Raw genomic sequence first — 17,684 nt, 5'->3', positions numbered from 1 at the left:
AACAAGGCTGCTGTGTAGCACCAGTCAACAACTCGGATGTTTCAGTGTTAAACAGAGGGATTTCCAAAGTCACAATTAAAAGATTGATTGTGCTTGGTGTTTGGAGTGGGTTGGGATTTGAAGTGCACATGCACAGTATTAGAATAGCCTACGTCTTGAGAGATGTTAACCGCTGAACTGCTGCTTGGTACTGCTGGATTTTAATTGGCAGTTGGAGGCCATGGGAATGCAAATCTTGCACCGCAAAGGCAATATTTACACTCGGCACTAATAATTGGAAAGCAAACAGCTCATTAATTTACTGTAAATATTTTCATTTTCTTCCTGTCCACCTTCACTACATCACCACCCTTGTTCAGTACAGCACATTTATCCTCCTCGCTAACCAGCCGTGAGTGTTCCTTTAAGCTGTGATTTTGGGAGAGAGCTCACACACAAAAATACAGATGAATCCAGTTGCATCCTTATTTTCCAAACCTGTAATTACAAATAACAGGAAATGTATGTAATGGTGGGTTCCCACCAAACTGTTTTCCCTTGAGTCTGTTTGTATAAAAAAAACAAGCACCTCCTCTTATCATCCCAAATGTCTCTTTAACCCAGTTTTGTACCAGAAAGTCCACACATGGTGCCTTTACACTGGAGGGTTTTTAATTCAGCACCCAGTATCTGCTAGTAACTAGCAGATACATCACATCAATCAGGCGAAACATGTTTTTTTTTCTACTAAACAAAACTTTTTTCCCCTTATCTATAGGCTACTAGAATTATTATACTATTATATCTTGTACAAAAAAGTAATTTAAGAAAGTCATTAGTTTAATTAAAGTAACTTGAATTCGCTACAGACTGTTATTAGTGTGTTATTACTGCTTTAGCGCTACTCTGTGGCTGCGTTATGAAACCGCTTATAAGTAACTTGGTGATAATAATATTATTTTCTGCCAAGCTACTAACAAATGCAGTCCTTCTTTAAAATACACAGAACGACATTAAACACATGAAAAACCCATGATATGAACAGTAGCACAGGGGACAGTCAGTACGCACACACGGAGCAGCAGCTCTGTGTCTCCTGAAGCGAGGGAGAGGATATGCAAATGAGGCGGATTTTCCGACGTATTTTTAGACATATAATGGACGTTTTACCATTTAAAAGACCAACAGCAAAACTCAAGGTAAGTTATCAGTTGTATTTTTCACAGTTTAAACCACAACAAATCACTTTAAAGCAAGCTAGCTTGCATAAAACGAAGATATGTCTTACCATTTCAACAGCTTCAGGAGTTTTGCCAGGAGTCTGTGCCTACGTCACTCCTGAATATTTGTGTGCACCTCTAATTAAGGCCCCCCTATGCTACAGGTGACAGGGAACTATACAGAATTGTGTGCGTCCGGAATCATGAAGATTCTACTTTTATTTTATTTTATCTTTTCTAAATAAAGGCTTTGAATTCTCTATTTGAAATTCTCGTTTTTGTGATAGTAAATAATAAAAAAAAAAAAATAAAAAAAATATTTATCAGATTTTCAATGTCATCTGGCGGGCCAGATATTATTGGAGACGGGCCAATTTTGGCCCGCGGGCCGCCAGTTGCCGACGACTGTGCTAGTTGGTCTCATTGTAGAGTGAATGTGTCTGCCAGGAATCACAAATACATCTGGTATCTTTTCTCCATTGAAAGTGTAACCTTGGAATCAACTATTTTTCCATATTAGTTTGCCATAAAATCTGATATAATCTTTATGCAAGTCACAATAGTAGACAAACAACATGTGCTCCAACTGATAACACAAATTATTACAAGTCTGGGCTCTGAGCTGCTCAGGTTTTCTTTTTCTGAAGCCATTCTGTGGTGGATTTAAGCACAAGGAAAGGTGCGAAATCTGTACAAAAGTCTCAGACATCTTTTGTCTCGTATTTTTATTAAAGTATTCATTATATTCATATTTTATTCTCTTTATTAAAGATACAAACACAAAGTCCAGGGATAACACTGGAAACACCTCATATCAGCTGACCACAAGATGATATTGAAGATAAAATGACACCAAGTACAGGGGACAAAAATGACTTCACAAGTCAGGATTTAGTGCGACCTCCCTCAGAACCAACCTGAAAGCAGATTTACCTCTTATTTTTAAAATGAGGCTGTAATGTACTGATTTATGCAGTAACTTTAATTAGGGCCCGAGCACCTTCAGTGCGAAGGCCCTATTGTATCTGTAGGAATTTTTCTTTCTTTTTTCTTCTGACGAAAGGAGGGCCTTTTTGCCCCCCTAAACGTGCCCAAAAAGTCACCAAATTTTGCATGCAAGTCAGGCCTGGCGAAAAATTTGATATTTAATGGTTTACATTAATGGGCGTGGCAAAATGGCTCAACAGCGCCCCCCGGAAAACTTTGTGCCTCAAGCCCCACAATACGGTTTGACGTACATGCACGAAAATCGCTACACACCTGTATCAGTACACAACTTAAAGAAAAGTCTCTTGGCGACATGGCCGAAACCGAACAGGAAGTCAGCCATTTTGAATTAATCGTGTCACTTTGGCGCAATTTATGCCATTCCTTCGGCAGTTAATACGGCCCGAACCGTAACGTGCCCCCAAGTGTGTTATACATCAAAACGTGCGTCTCCATCCTGCGACAACACGCATTACTTTTCTCTTTCAAAAGCGTTACCGTGGCGACGCTAGACGCCAAAAAGCGCGCCCACCCTTCATCTGATTGGTTCAGACAGAAAAAACTTTGTGCCTCAAGCCCCATAATACCGTTTGACGTACATGAACGAAAATCGGTACACACCTGTATCATGTTGCAACTTAAAGAAAAGTCTCTTGGCGCCATGGCCGAAACCGAACAGGAAGTCGGCCATTTTGAACATTCTGAATTAATCGCGTAATTTTGGAGCAATATGAGCCATTCCTTCAAGAATTAATACGGCCCGAACCGTAACGTGCACCCAGGTGTGTTATACATCAAAATGTGCGTCTCCATCCTGCGACTACGCGCATTACTTTTCTCTTTCAAAAGTGGTACCGTGGCGACACTAGATGCCAAAAAGCGCGCCCCCCTTCATCTGATTGGTCCATATTTGATAGTTCCCCAAAAGTCACCAAATTTTGCATGCAAGCCAGGCCTGGCGATAAATTTGATCTTTCATGGTTTGCATTAATGGGCGTGGCAAAATGGCTCAACAGCGCCCCCCGGAAAACTTTGTGCCTCAAGCCCCACAATACGGTTTGACGTACATGCACGAAAATCGGTACACACCTGCATCATGTCGCAACTTAAAGAAAAGTCTCTTGGCGCCATGGCCAAAACCGAACAGGAAGTCGGCCATTTTGAATTAATTGTGTAATTTTGGTGCAATTTATGCCATTCTTTCGGCAATTAATACGGCCCGAACCGTAACGTGCAACCAGGTGTGTTATACATCAAAATGTGCGTCTTCATCTTGCAACTACGCGCATTACTTTTCTCTTTCAAAAGTGTTACCGTGGCGACGCTAGACGCCAAAAAGCGTGCCCCCCTTCATCTGATTGGTCCATATTTGATAGTTCTCCAAAAGTCACCAAATTTTGCATGCAAGCCAGGCCTGGCGATAAATTTGATATTTCATGGTTTGCATTAATGGGCGTGGCCTAACGGCTCAACAGCGCCCCCTAGAATACTTTTCTCTGCCATAACTTTTGAAAGGTTTGACATAAAGAGTCGTGGGTGGTGTCATGGGACTCGGTATTGAGTCCTTGACCATAATTGGTGAAAATTGGCCCCGCCCCTTCTTCGGATTGGTTGTCCCGATTTTCTGCTATAACTTTTGAATGGTTTGACATAGAGAGTCGTGGGTGGTATCATCAGATTCTGTATGGAGTCCTTGACCTTCATTGGCCTGAATTAGCCCCGCCCCTTCTTCTGATTGGCTGTCCCTTTTTTCTGCTATATCTTTTGAATGGTTTGACATAGGAAGTCGTGGGTGGTGTCATTTCTGATATGCTTATGGGGGCGGTGGCCGTGAGTGCGAGGGTCCGTTCATCGCTGCTTGCAGCTTTAATTAAGATTACATTTTATTTTGGTTTATTACACACACACACACACACACACACACACACACACACACACATACACACATATAGTCATTTACTCACATGCATACACACACACACACACACACACACACACACACACACACACACACACACACACACACACATGCATGATCATATACATACACACACACACACATAGACATACACACTGGCTTGTTCACCTGCATGCTGGCTCTCTAGTTTTTGGGTTTAGGTAGCGGTAGCGATAGCTTAGCTCAGACTGCGATCAGATCTCAAGATTTAGGTCGATTGCTGTTCGTGTTTTGGATGGCTCCGTGCCGGTTTCGTGCTTTGTTTGTGGTTTTTTGTTGCAGATTTCCAGTGCTTGACGTGTGTCTCCGTGTGTTCCTGCTTCCTGGATTGGCAGTGGATGTCGGATTTAAAGATAAGGTCATGTGTATGTATTGCCTTTTATTAAGGAGCTGATGGTAATGCAGCAGATGCAACCCAGTCTCACAGGAAATCGTGGTAGAGGCTACGTTGGTCCACATTGCAAAACGTGGCAATGTTTGCCAATTTGCCCTCCTAAAACGTGAGATGTGAACGCGTTCCGTGGCCCATTCATTTTAATAGGTTTCGTTAGGTTTCGTTTGTGTCACGTGACATTCAAGTTTTCGGCTGTGGAGGAAAAATAAAATGCTGCCATTTCTTTGATTCTCGGTCTAAATTGCATTATTTTAAGATAGTTTCGCCATGAAAAGCAGATTTTATCATATTTCTAGCGAGAAATATATATTGAAATTTCACAATATTTATTCAGTTGATGAATATGATCTTTGGTTTGTTAGTTATTACGATGAAACTTGCAGGTCTCGCTATGAAATCGTGTCAGTGTTACTCCCGTTGCTATGCCGGTTGCTATGTGCGCCGTTATGGACGAAACCAAGTGGCTTATATGCTATTTTAATTACACTTAATATTAGGTAGTTGTGTGAACTGTTAAGATATTTGTGTAATTTTGTGTAAATGTAGATGATATTATTTCAACATAGAACAACATAAAACGGCTTTTAGTGTCCCCAGGGTCACACATTTCTTCTTTGAATTTCAGCACCCCAGTGTTTTTGTGAGACAACCCAGAAATTATTGCTCGCTCCAAAAAAAAGCATGTTGTTTTTTTATTATACCTTTTATTTGACAAGGCAATCACTAAATTAATTAATTTTATGCTGCGTAAATGCAACCTATAAATAATTATCCATACATATATGTTCCTTAGAATATATTGGACACTGGACAATGTAAACTTTTTTTTTGGTAATTAATTATTTCTGGTTCTCTGACAGCTCGCCAGATCGTTTACTGTGTCATTAGTGTAAGTTTTTCCTTATCACTATAATTTGTATTTTAGTTGAACCTTTTCATTACTCTATGTGAACTTATGGGTGGACCACAGGAAGATTAGTAGCTGCTGTGCAGCTGCTAATGGGGATCCAATCAAATAAACTAAAATAAAATAAATAAACTGTATGTGGTGGTTTTATTTTGCAGGGGTACAGCGTAAGCAAGAATATTAAGACATTTTTTTGTATTAATTGTCATCATTTCACTTATGTTTACAACATGTAGAGTAATTAATTGGGCAGCGAAGCCTCTGTGTTTTTATATAGGTTTATCGAGTTGTTAATAAAGTAAAAACAAAAAAAACAGATTTAAAAGGCCCAGCCCCCAGCTTGAAAAGCTGCCATTTTGCGGACCACCTTTGCACGTCACGATGGATCCACTGGAAGAGTGCGACGACGTATTTCTGGCTGATTTGCTGTTGGACGAATGCAAAGTAAGTGAAGACGGATGAGCGTACAGGCTTTTTCTTAAAACATTAATTAACTTCCGAACAGTTTGTTATATAGACGAGTAGAGAACTCGGGACAAGGTAATTTTCTGGACGTGGTTGCGTCAGCAGATGCGCCAGGTATTGCTGTGACGTAAGCATGTGCGCCGAAAATCATGTAAACAAACCGGACACAAATAGAAAACAGACACGTACAGGAACATGTGAGGATGTGCTTCTACATGTTGGCCTTCTGGGACAATAAACTGTTGAAATATCAACGGTGTGAAGTTTGGTTTGGTCAGCTAACTACTGTCCCGACTGTGAGCTGGAACAGCTGCTGGTCAACTGTGGCTTAACGTTAGCTCGTAAGCTACTGACTAGTATTTACTAACAGTTTCGTTATTTAATTGATTTAATGCTGCAGGCCCAACTCTGTTCCTCAGACAAGGGGGATTTTAAATACAGCTCAATATAAATGCATCAATTATCACTGCATTGCAGAACTTTTAATTAAATATTCCATTAAAAATTGTGTATTTGTTTAAAATTACGTAGGCTAGTAACTTACAATTTGTCAAAATATTTGAACAAGATAGCCTACACTAGCATTAACGTGAGCATAACATTAGGGCTGTATACAAATGACATATTTTCTGTTCAAAGGATAAAGCAGAAGAGGCAAAAACGGAGGCCCCATGCCATGTTTGGCTTGAAGAGGATGAGGAAGGCCAACCTCGTCCAAAAAGAAGTAGGGCTGGGGAGAAGCGACGGCGCGGCTCAGCCACAGGTGTGTGTGAGAGCTATCTATCTATCTATCCATCTATCCATCCATCCATCCATCCATCCATCCATCCATCCATCCATCCATCCATCCATCCATCCATCCATCCATCCATCCATCCATCCATCCATCCATCCATCCATCCATCCACAATATTGACACTCTTTCAGCAACTTCCGGAAGCATGGAGCCATCCACAAATGGACAGGAGAGGGAGACCGGGACCGTCCAAAACTTAGGTAAATTTTTTGCTTATTTTCTCACTTGTCTTGTAGTGGTTTAGCTAGATTTCATGTTGTTTTAAATCTTAACTTTGCTTTTCATTTCCTAGACTCCCACATCAAAGAAGTTCAGGATGTGCCTAACGAAGAGCCACCTTTGTCCGTTTGGAAGGATGAGACGACATAATCATATAGCACACAGCAAAGGGCTTATTCTCAGACAAATGCATCTTACAGCACTTGTTCCACTGGCAGTTTCCTTACTTATTACTAGAAAGAGAACATGTTAGTGTTTTTTAAGCCATTTTATTAAAAATAAATAAATAAGTTATGTATTTTTCCATTGTAACGTGACATCTAAAAATCAGGTGGCCGTTGTAGTTGTTGTAGTTCTTTGTTGTTGCATTTCTTTTGCTGAATTGTATTTACAACACTAACTGTTGTTGCACAACACAAGTAACTGTCCTACAGTAAATGTGTCATCTAATGGCTTATTTTGTTACTTTTTAGTGGGCTTACAGTAATACATCTTGACTTGGAAATATTTAATCTCTCTTCCTTGAAAGAGTGTTTCACACCAGTCAGATGCAGAGATGTCTCCTCAGGCCATCCTTCTCACTGAGTAATACAAAATAATGTGCATTGTGAAGGTGTGTGGCAACATCGCAGGTGGGAATCTGAATAACATTAGCAAACCAAAGATAGGACTTTAAAGATGGCTTGTACCATCATACCATGGTGAGCTAAATAGCCCACAAGAATTACGTAATACTTCTGTCTGTTGTTGTAGTCCTCAGCTTAAAAAAACAAAAGGTGGAGTAGTTTCTCCACATTGGAAGTAGATGAGTATCTAATGTAAAAGAGTTTCTGATTCTTCTTCATGAGCAGGGGGTTATAATAACCCAAGATTGGCAGGCTTATTGGCGCAGTGCCTGCTGTGATACAGATACTGTACTGGTCTGTCATGGTGAGGAGAAAGCTGAGCCAAAAAGCAAAAGTGATGACTAGTCAGTCAATTCCAACTTTCTGAGAGTTGCAAATACAACCGATCGTTGTGGCTGAGGTGTTTCGGGCACATGGTCAGGCAGTGCCTCCCAGGTGAGGTGTTCTGGTCATGTTCTGTCAGGATGAGGCCTTAACTTAGACCCAATTAGTGGTGGAGGGATAAAGACTCTCGGATACCCTTTGACATCTCCCCTCAAAAAGAGATGGTGATGGAGACAGTGATGGAGAGAGATCCTCCACAGCCTGGTCTCAGGTAAGCTTCAGAAAATGAATGGATGTTCACAAATACGTCAGCAGTATGGCAGAATCTATTTACTTTTTTAAAAATTCAAACATATCCTTTGATTTTAAGCCACACACAGTACTGCCCTTGTAGGATTATTTTTCACAATCTTCTTTTAAACTGTTTATTCAGGCAGCCCTGCTGTTTTAGTGTTTTTAATTGTTGCTTTTGATGCGGTTATTAACCACTCAATTATTTTATCCCATCTTGAACAGTGTGTGGGCATTAAGGGCCAGCCCTTGCTTGGTTCAGCATGGTAGTGTTTTCACCCTGTCTTGTGGGGTACCTCAAGGTTCCATTTTGGGCCCATTACTGTTTTCTTTGTGTATGTTCCTGCTGGGTTCGATGTGTTTTTCTTATTTTAGTAAATATAAAATTGTCTTAATTTTTTTGCAGATGATATATAAATGTATCTGCCAATTAAGTATAATAACTGAGTGACTACAGGCATTATTATGTTTCAGTGGTTTGAAGAAGTGGCTGGGCACTTTCTAACTTTCTACATCTTAATGAAAGGAAAACAGAAATTATGTTCTGCTAACCAGCTGAGGGACCGTGACTAAACTGCATTCTAGCTAGAACAATATCTTTTTTTAGATGATATAGACCCCTTTTATTTTTCAATATTATTTTTACTCAAAATGAAATTAAACCTTTAGGCTACACTTAACCCAGATCTAAGTTGTGAAAACTACAAGTAAGAAGTCATTTCAGCACACGCACACACACACACACACACACACACACACACACACACACACACACACACACACACACAGCCAGTGCAGTGTGCAGCTGCAGTATCTGGGGAACACTTTTAGGGTCTTGATGCTTTGCTGAAGGGCATGTGTTATGGCTCGGCCTGCTGGGGTTTCCCCTTGGCCCGATCGCGCTGCAGAAGCAGAATCTGCGCAGCACACAGCCAGAGATCTGCGCGCCCAGCGACGAGCCCGGTGGCGCAGCTGAGCCAACAGAGGAGCGCACCTGGACGCAGCTGTAGCGCATCAGGTCAATTAAAGGAAGCACTTATAAGAATCAGAACTGCTGGCAGACCCTTGTGAGTTCGTGTTGTCACTCCTGTGTCTGGTCGTGGGTTCCTGGAAAAGATTGGATTACTTTTTGGGTTTTTGTTGAAGACTTTTTCCCTTGGATTACTTTGTGGAGTTTTTTACATTGTTCCTGGATTCTTACAGTGAGTTTTTTCCCCTGCCATTTAAGGAGGCAGCGCTTTTTGTTCTTGAAAATAAACTACGCCTTTTTTTGGGCTAACCTTGAACCTGTCTGGTGTCGTGCGCTTGGGTCCAAGGACAGAATCCTTAACAGCATGTCAGTAATGGAGACGAACAAAACTGATCAATAGCTCACAGTTTATTATTTTCCTCGTAAGGAACAAACTTCAAACATTTAGCATCTATGACACTGCTGTTCCTTGGACATAATTTACACTGTTTTATGTAGATGGAACATTTTCATTTATGTGGTTTTATAGATCACAGTATGAGACTGGCCATGTGTTAGGGGGTTAATACAACCCCAGATAAACAAAGCCTGTGAAAGATCAAGTACACCCCCCGATTCAGCTGTTAGATCCCCCTTTAGCAGTCTGTGAGGTGGTTGTGGAGGACCGCTCTTCTTCAAAATGTTGCTTCAGTCCATTGACGTTTGCACAGATTTATCACTGCTTACCACTTCTATCGGAATTAAAAGATTGAGTAGGAGTCAGGAGCTAGCGCCAACCACGCTGCTTCTGCACTGACGCTCACGCGGAACTAAGTTTTTTTGCAGTTCCCCGACTGACCGATAGAGTCGATCTCCATTGACTCATGTTAAAATGTCCAACTTTAGAGCAGAAATTAACATATTTACAGCCTGGTTCAAAAAACCTTTTGCTCTCAATCATTTGATTTCACATCCATGACCACTTAGTATGACTGATGGCTAGCCTTTATCACCTCCTCATCCGTAAACATGCTATCGTGGTCAGCGGAGCAACCGGACGCTCTTACACCATTGGGAGCAAAGCTATCTTTGATTGACATGCAGTGGCCGTGTTCCCTTCGGCTTGCAGAGCAACATGGCTGCACCCTGTACGAAGGACAACGGGCTCCAAAACCAGTCTTCAGAAACTGATGAGTCACGTGATCAAATGCATTTCCTTATACATTGTAGTCCATCATTCTGCAGTTAGATTAAGACAGTAGTTAATCTGTAAAGGTCATTAGCACTGGACTAGTTTATATGAAGTCTAGAGATTAACCCCTTACCCCCCTTAAACCCCTTCGTGATGTAAGACTCATGTGACATCTTAAACCCCAGTGATCCGTTTGTTTTATAAAATCAGTGAGAAAAAGAATAACTCAGTCAGTGTTTGCAGTGTCCTCTAGTCTAGAGATGCACCGATCAGGATTTTTAGGGCCGATCACCGATCTCCGATCACCAAAAGCAGTATCTGCCGATCCCGATATTGCCGATCACCGATCACAGTGTGAAATCCATAAATTCTACACAACACTGACATTGTATTGTTAGGTAAAAATTAGGAGATGAGAAAGTATCATGAATTGACTGTTTTATTGCAGGCTGGGGCAATATGCAATATTTCCCACTCTAGAGACCTTTAGAGACAATTTAGACTCACTTACAAAGTGTAAGTATAGCTTACTAGTTTAAGCTTTCTTGTGGTAATAAATGTGTAAATGTGCAGTGCACCGACACAGACAACAGTAGATATGTCACTCTCTTAGAGTTGATACAAGTTGTTAACTATAAACCTTAGTTTTCCTGTGGAAAAAGGAATTAAATCTTAAAATAAAAAATGAATTATGAATTATTAAGCTTTGTGAAAGCTTGAGCGATAGCATCCGCCGCATGTGAGGAAACTGTGAGTGGAGCACAACTCTTCACACTAGAGCTCCAAATGTCACTCGTGAAGCGACTGACACGACTGTCGTCCTGCATGAGGCTTAGTGATAAAGTCTCGTATAACTTCGGAGGACATTCATCAGTGAAATATTTACTACACACTTTGTAAACAGCAAATTTGTTTTCCTATTCGGACATTGTAAAACTCCCATACCTGCGACACTGGCCACTTTTGAGGTGTGGGAACGCACGCGCGGGCGGCGGGTTGTTGTTGTAAACGTCATCGGATCGGCCTGCTTTAAACTATTAAACTGAGAATCAAACACCTTGACTCTCAGAGAGCTGGTCTCACTTAATGCTTTTAAATCGCTCCTGACAGATCTTGAGATGTCCAATTCTGCCTGCAGATGCTATGAGTAATGTCAACAGTGTTTTGTTTTGTTATGTGTCGTGTCATATGTCGGAATCATGTTACTGTGTTGCTGCCTGTCTTGGCCAGGACCCTCTTGTAAAAGAGATTTTTAATCTCAATGAGTTTCGTTTCCTGGTGGTTAAATAGGTGGTGGTTAAAGGTTAAATAAAATAAAATAAAATTAGAGAACAGATCTAAACCGATACCATCGGCCGATACCAATCGGTTGCATCTCTAGTGTCCTCAAAAAAATGAAGAATAAAAGCCACTGGAGTTCTCTTCTCCTGCATGTCTGCTTAAACCTGCTACAGGAATGTTTTTACTGTTCAAGTCTAAGTCATTATTTTACCATGAGGAGACATGCTGCTCATCCTACACTGTTCTTTGTTCATATTCACCATCATTTAGCTCCATGTAGGGTGCTGTTTCGGAATCAAAGAACAGGAAATACATATTTATAGCTCATGGTGTATTCAGCACAATCATTACACAGTGTGGAAACATGCATGTTTCCACAGACACACACACACACACACACTGATATTAACAATAATACCTGACTGGACTTGAACTGCTAAGCAACAAAAGTATGAAGTCAAAATCTCTTGTTTTTCATCTCAGATTAAATATGCCGATTCTAGACCTCTGAGCTACTGCCATCTGTTTCCTCTATGCATTTAACTTAAACAGTAGTAGTGATGTGTAAAATTTCCGAATACTGTATACAGTTTTATAGTATAGGTTTAAGTCAGACATTTTGAGGCAGTAAAACAATTGCAAAGAGGACAACCTGTGTGGTCAATATTAAGAAGTTAAGTTGGAGTTCAATTGAGGGGCAGATGAAGAACATCTATTTTCCTGATCAACCAGTACTCGAGTATTTTGTGCTGATTACAAATAATATAATATATTACAAATAATAGCAGTGACCAAAACACCTGCAGAAATACTGCAGGAATGACATAGCAGCAGTTAAATGCAGCCTTCTGTAAGCTTTAAATATCCACTGGGCTTACATCAAATACATCAAAACACAACAATAAAAACACTTTTCTGAACTTATCAATATGACTATGATCACTGCAAAAACTCAAAATCTTAACAAGAATATTTGTCTTATTTCTAGTTAAATTGTCTCATTTTAGTAAAAAAATCTCATTACACTTAAAACAAGACTCATCACTGGAAAAAACAACAATTTTCACCTGTTTCAAGTAGATTTTCACTTGAAATAAGTAGAAAAATCTGCCAGTGGAACAAGATTTTTTTGCTTGTAACGAGAAGATAAATCTTGTCCCACTGGCAGATTTTCCTACTTATTTCAAGTGAAAATCTACCGAAAATTGTCAAATTTTTCTGGTGTTATTTTTCTGGTGATGACTCTAAATCAGGGGTTCCCAACCTTTTTTGTGCCAAGGACCAGCAGAAGTATAAACAAAAAGCTCAGGGACCGGTTGACAATTTATGTCAATTTTAATAAACATTTTAGAAAAAAACAATGCATTTTAAAATGCAGGCTATCATCAGCGACGTTAGCTGATGTTGTGGCCTTTAAAACTTGCTTCTGCAAATCTAAGTCACGTTTTTTCCTTCCACTGGTTTGTCTTTGAGAGAAGGATGTTTTGTATTTAAGTGTCTTTGAAGCTTGGATGGCTTCATTGCTTCGTTGCCGAGCGTTTCTCCACATAAAATACAAAGTGTGTTTGGCGCCTCCAAATCGCCCGTTGCAACAAATCCGTATTTTATATACATAATGTCGTACTTGCGATTAAAGCTTTTGCTTTTCTTTTTGGTAGGATTTTCCACTTGTTCATCACTATTTCTTTTACTCGAACAACCAGTAAAGAAACGGCTCATGGAGGTTTGCTGAGGTCCGCTCATCTCTGCAGCTGACTGAACCTAACCTGCATACAGCACCTGTGCATTGTGCTGTTCAGTCCGGTCAGGTACCAGAACTTATTGTCCGCCAAGCCATGACAGGGCTGCCACTCAAAGAAACACATTTCGACAAGTTTTGGATGAAATTATATGACAAAAAAATGCAAAAATTGTTTTCTTAAATTTAGTATGAGGTTGCTTTAATTATGTGGCAAATGATAATAAACACGAGAAAGATGGGTACTTCAATGAAAAATAGATATTTTATTCAACTTTGCTGCTGTCATTCATGCAGGGAGACACCTAAAACATGCTGGATAGGTCTTTCCAGGACCGGAGTTGGAGACCCCTGTATTATGCTCTTATTTATTCATGTAATAATATACAGGTGGAGGTCGGAAAATTTGAATATATTGCAAAACTTCATTCGTAGTAAATTCAACTTAAGGTGAAACAAATATTATTTCCCACTACATGCAAAGTGAGATATTTCAAGCCTTTGTTATAATTTTGGTGATTATGGCTCACAGTTTATGAAACCCCAAATAAAAAATCTCAAAAAATTTGAATATATTATGAAATCATTAAACAATTCAATCATCAAAATTATAACAAATAAAGGATTAACACATATTGCTTTGCCTGTAATGAGACTATGTACTGTAATGTACATGTATTACGTGGTCTGATAACCATATCCCGACGAATATTTAATTCTCTGCGCATTAATTCTGCACCTTCATCAATTGTGTCTTCATCAAAAGGACATGCCATGTTCGTGACAATGGACTTCTAAAATACTGACTCTGTTTTTAATGACAGACAGAACTTCGCCAAAACTCGCCTGCTGACTGAATGAATGAGGAAATGAAATGTGCGTGCGGCTCTGAAAGAGGCGGAGACGCAGAGAAACTCGAGGTTCATTCATATAAACCTGGTCCAGGTTAGGTTCAGAGCGTCTGTTACTGCAGTAACTGACCGAGAGCTTAAGTTACCTCTCTTTGTGAAACAGTCTAGAGTTACCTCTCTTTCTCTGGTTTGAGTTACCTCCCTTTGTGAAACGGAAAACTCAGTTTCCCTCATTTCAGGGTTAACAGACTCAGAGTTTTCACTAAACCTGCTTTGTGAAACGGACCCCTGCTCATCATTGATCAGCATCTGCAGTATTGATCAATGAGCGCAGTCGTCTGGTGCGGGGAGACGCAAAAAAGAAAAAAAAGAAAAAAAAAGCTGCGCTGACACGCGGCTCTGGGCAGAGATTGTATGAGGTGAAGTGAAGTGAGATGCCTCACTCCATTGGGAAAAAACCGTCTGGTGACAATTGCCGACAATTTTGATTATCGCTTTTTGTCGACAACGTCGTTGCAGCCCTAATTATGATCGGAACACAAGCCATTCCACGGCGTTTGCCTCCCCCCGCTCAACTCCAGTACTGTGATCAACTAAGTGATGCTTTCAGAGCTGAGTGAAGCCAAGCCACACATATCCAAACATCTACTTTTCTCCAGAAACATCTGACAAGGAATGAACAAGATAAACATTATTTACACTTCTTCAGACGTACTGACCTGGCAGGCGTTGTAGAGCAGCTGGTGCTCAAACTTCTTGACCCCCAGAATCGACTGGAACATCTCATACAGCTGGTCCTTACTGAGGATTAGCTCGGACGCGGCACTCGCTGTCATCCTCTGCTGGTGCTTCCGGGGGTCCTCTTCCCCCCGATAGATGGTGTCAAACTTTGCCATCCAGGAACTCAGCACTGTCTCTTTGCTGAGACCGTCGATCTCAGGCAGGCTGCGCACCCGCTTCTCTATGTGCTTCTTAAACACCTCACGGGAGTCGCTGGCCGAGCAGCCGCCGCTCTGCACCATCCGGGACACTCGGTCACTTTTCAGGAAGACCTGACATAAAAATGAGATCCAGCAGGTCTTAGCAGTGTTATAGCATCGTAGGTTTGTTATAATGAAGCTCCACCATCTACAAACCTCTGAAGGTCTGTCTGCTCTGTCCTAATGCATGACCCAATTCTAGCCAAGTTTTAGCCTCAACGGTTCAACTGCACTGATCTTTATTCTCTTGATATTAATCTGAAAGCATATAAAGTGTGATTTTTTTTTTGTCTGTTTTTTACTTTTTTAGTTTCAAACAGATTTTTATCTAAAATTAGTTCATTCATTTCAACGCCTTTTCGCTGCTGTTTAAAGGCTATAAGCTCTGAGTTTCGGCGTGTTTGCAAATCTCGATGAAAGCTGGATACCTAGACTTAAATTTTATTTTAAGATTTTTTTGTGGCTCTAGTGGCCCTTTATTCAAGTTGCAGAAAAGAGGGGGGTAAAGAGAGAGAATGGGGATGACATGCAGCAAAGGTGCGCAGGCTGGGATTCGAACCTGCGATCGCTGCAGGAGGACTGTAGTCTCAGTATATTAACCCACTGCGCCACCGAGCGGTCCTAGACTTACATTTTTAAAGACTTTAGTTAGAGCTGAGGAAATGTCACGACTTTGATTAACACCGAAGCAGCTCAAGTTTAGCCACATAAATGCAAACTGGGCGAGCACAGCTTCAGCTAACGTTAGCAGCAACGATGTTGCCACAGCAACGCTCTTCCCCAAACTAAACTCGGGGAGAGCAGCCCGCACACGTGCACGTCTGCGACCGAGAAGATCCCAAATGTTCTTGCCAAGTGGATGTAAATGGCTAGGACTGCATCTGTTCAAGTCTGTTGAAAAAATATATAAATGACTTTATGAAGCCACTTTTTTTCGTTGTTATATATCAATGTTTTGATCTGCCACAATAATGTAGTGAATTTAAAGGAAAACACCTCAAGTTGAGGGCTTTTTTCAGCAATTTTTAGGTGAGATTAAAAAAGATGAATTAGATTAATCAATTACAGATCTTAATTATTGAATCGCTCAATTTTTTTAATCGCTTGACAGCACTATCCAAAATGTTTATAAATGTCATCAGGTGAAATAATATAACCAAGAATTTCACTGACTTTCAGGTTGGCAGATGATTTCTCCACCTATTGAGCCACAGCCTCAAAGAGAGGTGAGACGGGCATCCAACCAACTGCCAGTTTAGTTTTTTTCATCCATTCACCCATTTTTGGATTAACCACAATTAGGCAGAGTCAGCTACTGCCAAGTTGCCAATCACCAGCGATTAAAAAACTGGGTTTTTCAAACACACACACACAAAAACAAAACAATAGATTGTGTCCAGTTCTATCTATAATGACTGTGGTTTTCCAATAAGTCATTGGATGATGCATTTAAGTGAAGCGTGACCGATGTGCATAAGGTATAAACGAAATATTCCTGAGGCGTGAACAAAAGGTCAAACTCTACACTGATGATGGTCTTCATTTATTATAATAATCCATTCCAGTTAAGCAGAGTTAACCATTTGTGTAGTCTGTGGTTAGACACTGCTACAATAATACCTCCTTAACGCCTCATTAACACACCAGTAAACTTATCCCATATGTGGAAGACACGCCCACAAAAGTAAAGGTGTATTACAAGAAAGAACAGACAAGTAAAATGACAAAAACAAAATGTGTGAAATACAACAAACTCACCTCATAGTAGCTCTGGACAGCGTTGATAAAAGCCTCATCAGCCACAATCTGAGTTTCTCCACTGAGGAATGCCTCAAAGCGATCTTTGATGGTCTGCAGCTGCAGCCTATTAATCTGAGGGAGACATTAAAACATGTGAAACATTAAATCAAGACAAAAATAATAAATAATAATAAATAAAATGAAACTAATTAAAAAAAATCCTTTAATATGGTTATTTGCTGTTAATTATAGATCTTCAATTCTCATTTTCAGTCAGGTACTGTAGACCGCCCAACAGCGCAGAAAAATAATTCAGCTTTTCATGAGGGACCATTTGAAAGACACCTGACTGCTTCAGACTAAAGTCTGTTGATCATCAAACAGTTGAGTAGCAGCATTAGACATTTTCTTTAAAAACTTGTGGAAGCAGTTATAGTTTACTTAGGCTCCTCACACCCTGCTTCATCATTTTTACATGGTTTTTCTTCCATAAAGAGAGTGTAGTATGTGAACCGCTGGAATTTAACTATTTTGTGCATCAATGTGCCATAAAATGTGATCTAATCATCATATACCTCACAATAATAGACAAACACAGTCCTTATCTGATAATACACAAACTATTATAATTTCTTGTGTCTCTCTTAAACATCATGTCAGCGAGTCCATACACTAATTACTTAAAGGGGACCTATTATGAAAAACAAATTTTTTCTTGCTTTAACATATAAAGTGGTCTCCCCTCAGCCTGCCAATTCAGAGGAGGAATGCAACTAAATTCTGCAGGT

General features: G+C 40.2%; 1 protein-coding gene across 1 annotated transcript in view; it reads right to left on the bottom strand.

Moving 5' to 3' along the window:
- The window catches only part of cadpsa (Ca2+-dependent activator protein for secretion a), a 223,723-nt gene that overhangs the window by 182,984 nt on the left and 23,055 nt on the right, over positions 1–17,684 (bottom strand). Inside the window, exons 2-3 of the mRNA XM_061727983.1 lie at positions 16,915–17,028; positions 14,896–15,228 (exon numbers count right to left, since the gene is read on the bottom strand). Coding sequence (XP_061583967.1) covers positions 14,896–15,228; positions 16,915–17,028 — 447 coding nt within the window. The remainder of the gene's footprint in view (positions 1–14,895; positions 15,229–16,914; positions 17,029–17,684) is intronic.

This window comes from Cololabis saira, chromosome 8 (genome assembly GCF_033807715.1).
Source record: "Cololabis saira isolate AMF1-May2022 chromosome 8, fColSai1.1, whole genome shotgun sequence".
Taxonomy (NCBI): Eukaryota; Metazoa; Chordata; class Actinopteri; order Beloniformes; family Belonidae; genus Cololabis; species Cololabis saira.
The sequence above is the reverse complement of the archived record's forward strand: the minus strand, read 5'-3'. Positions and strand labels throughout refer to the sequence as shown.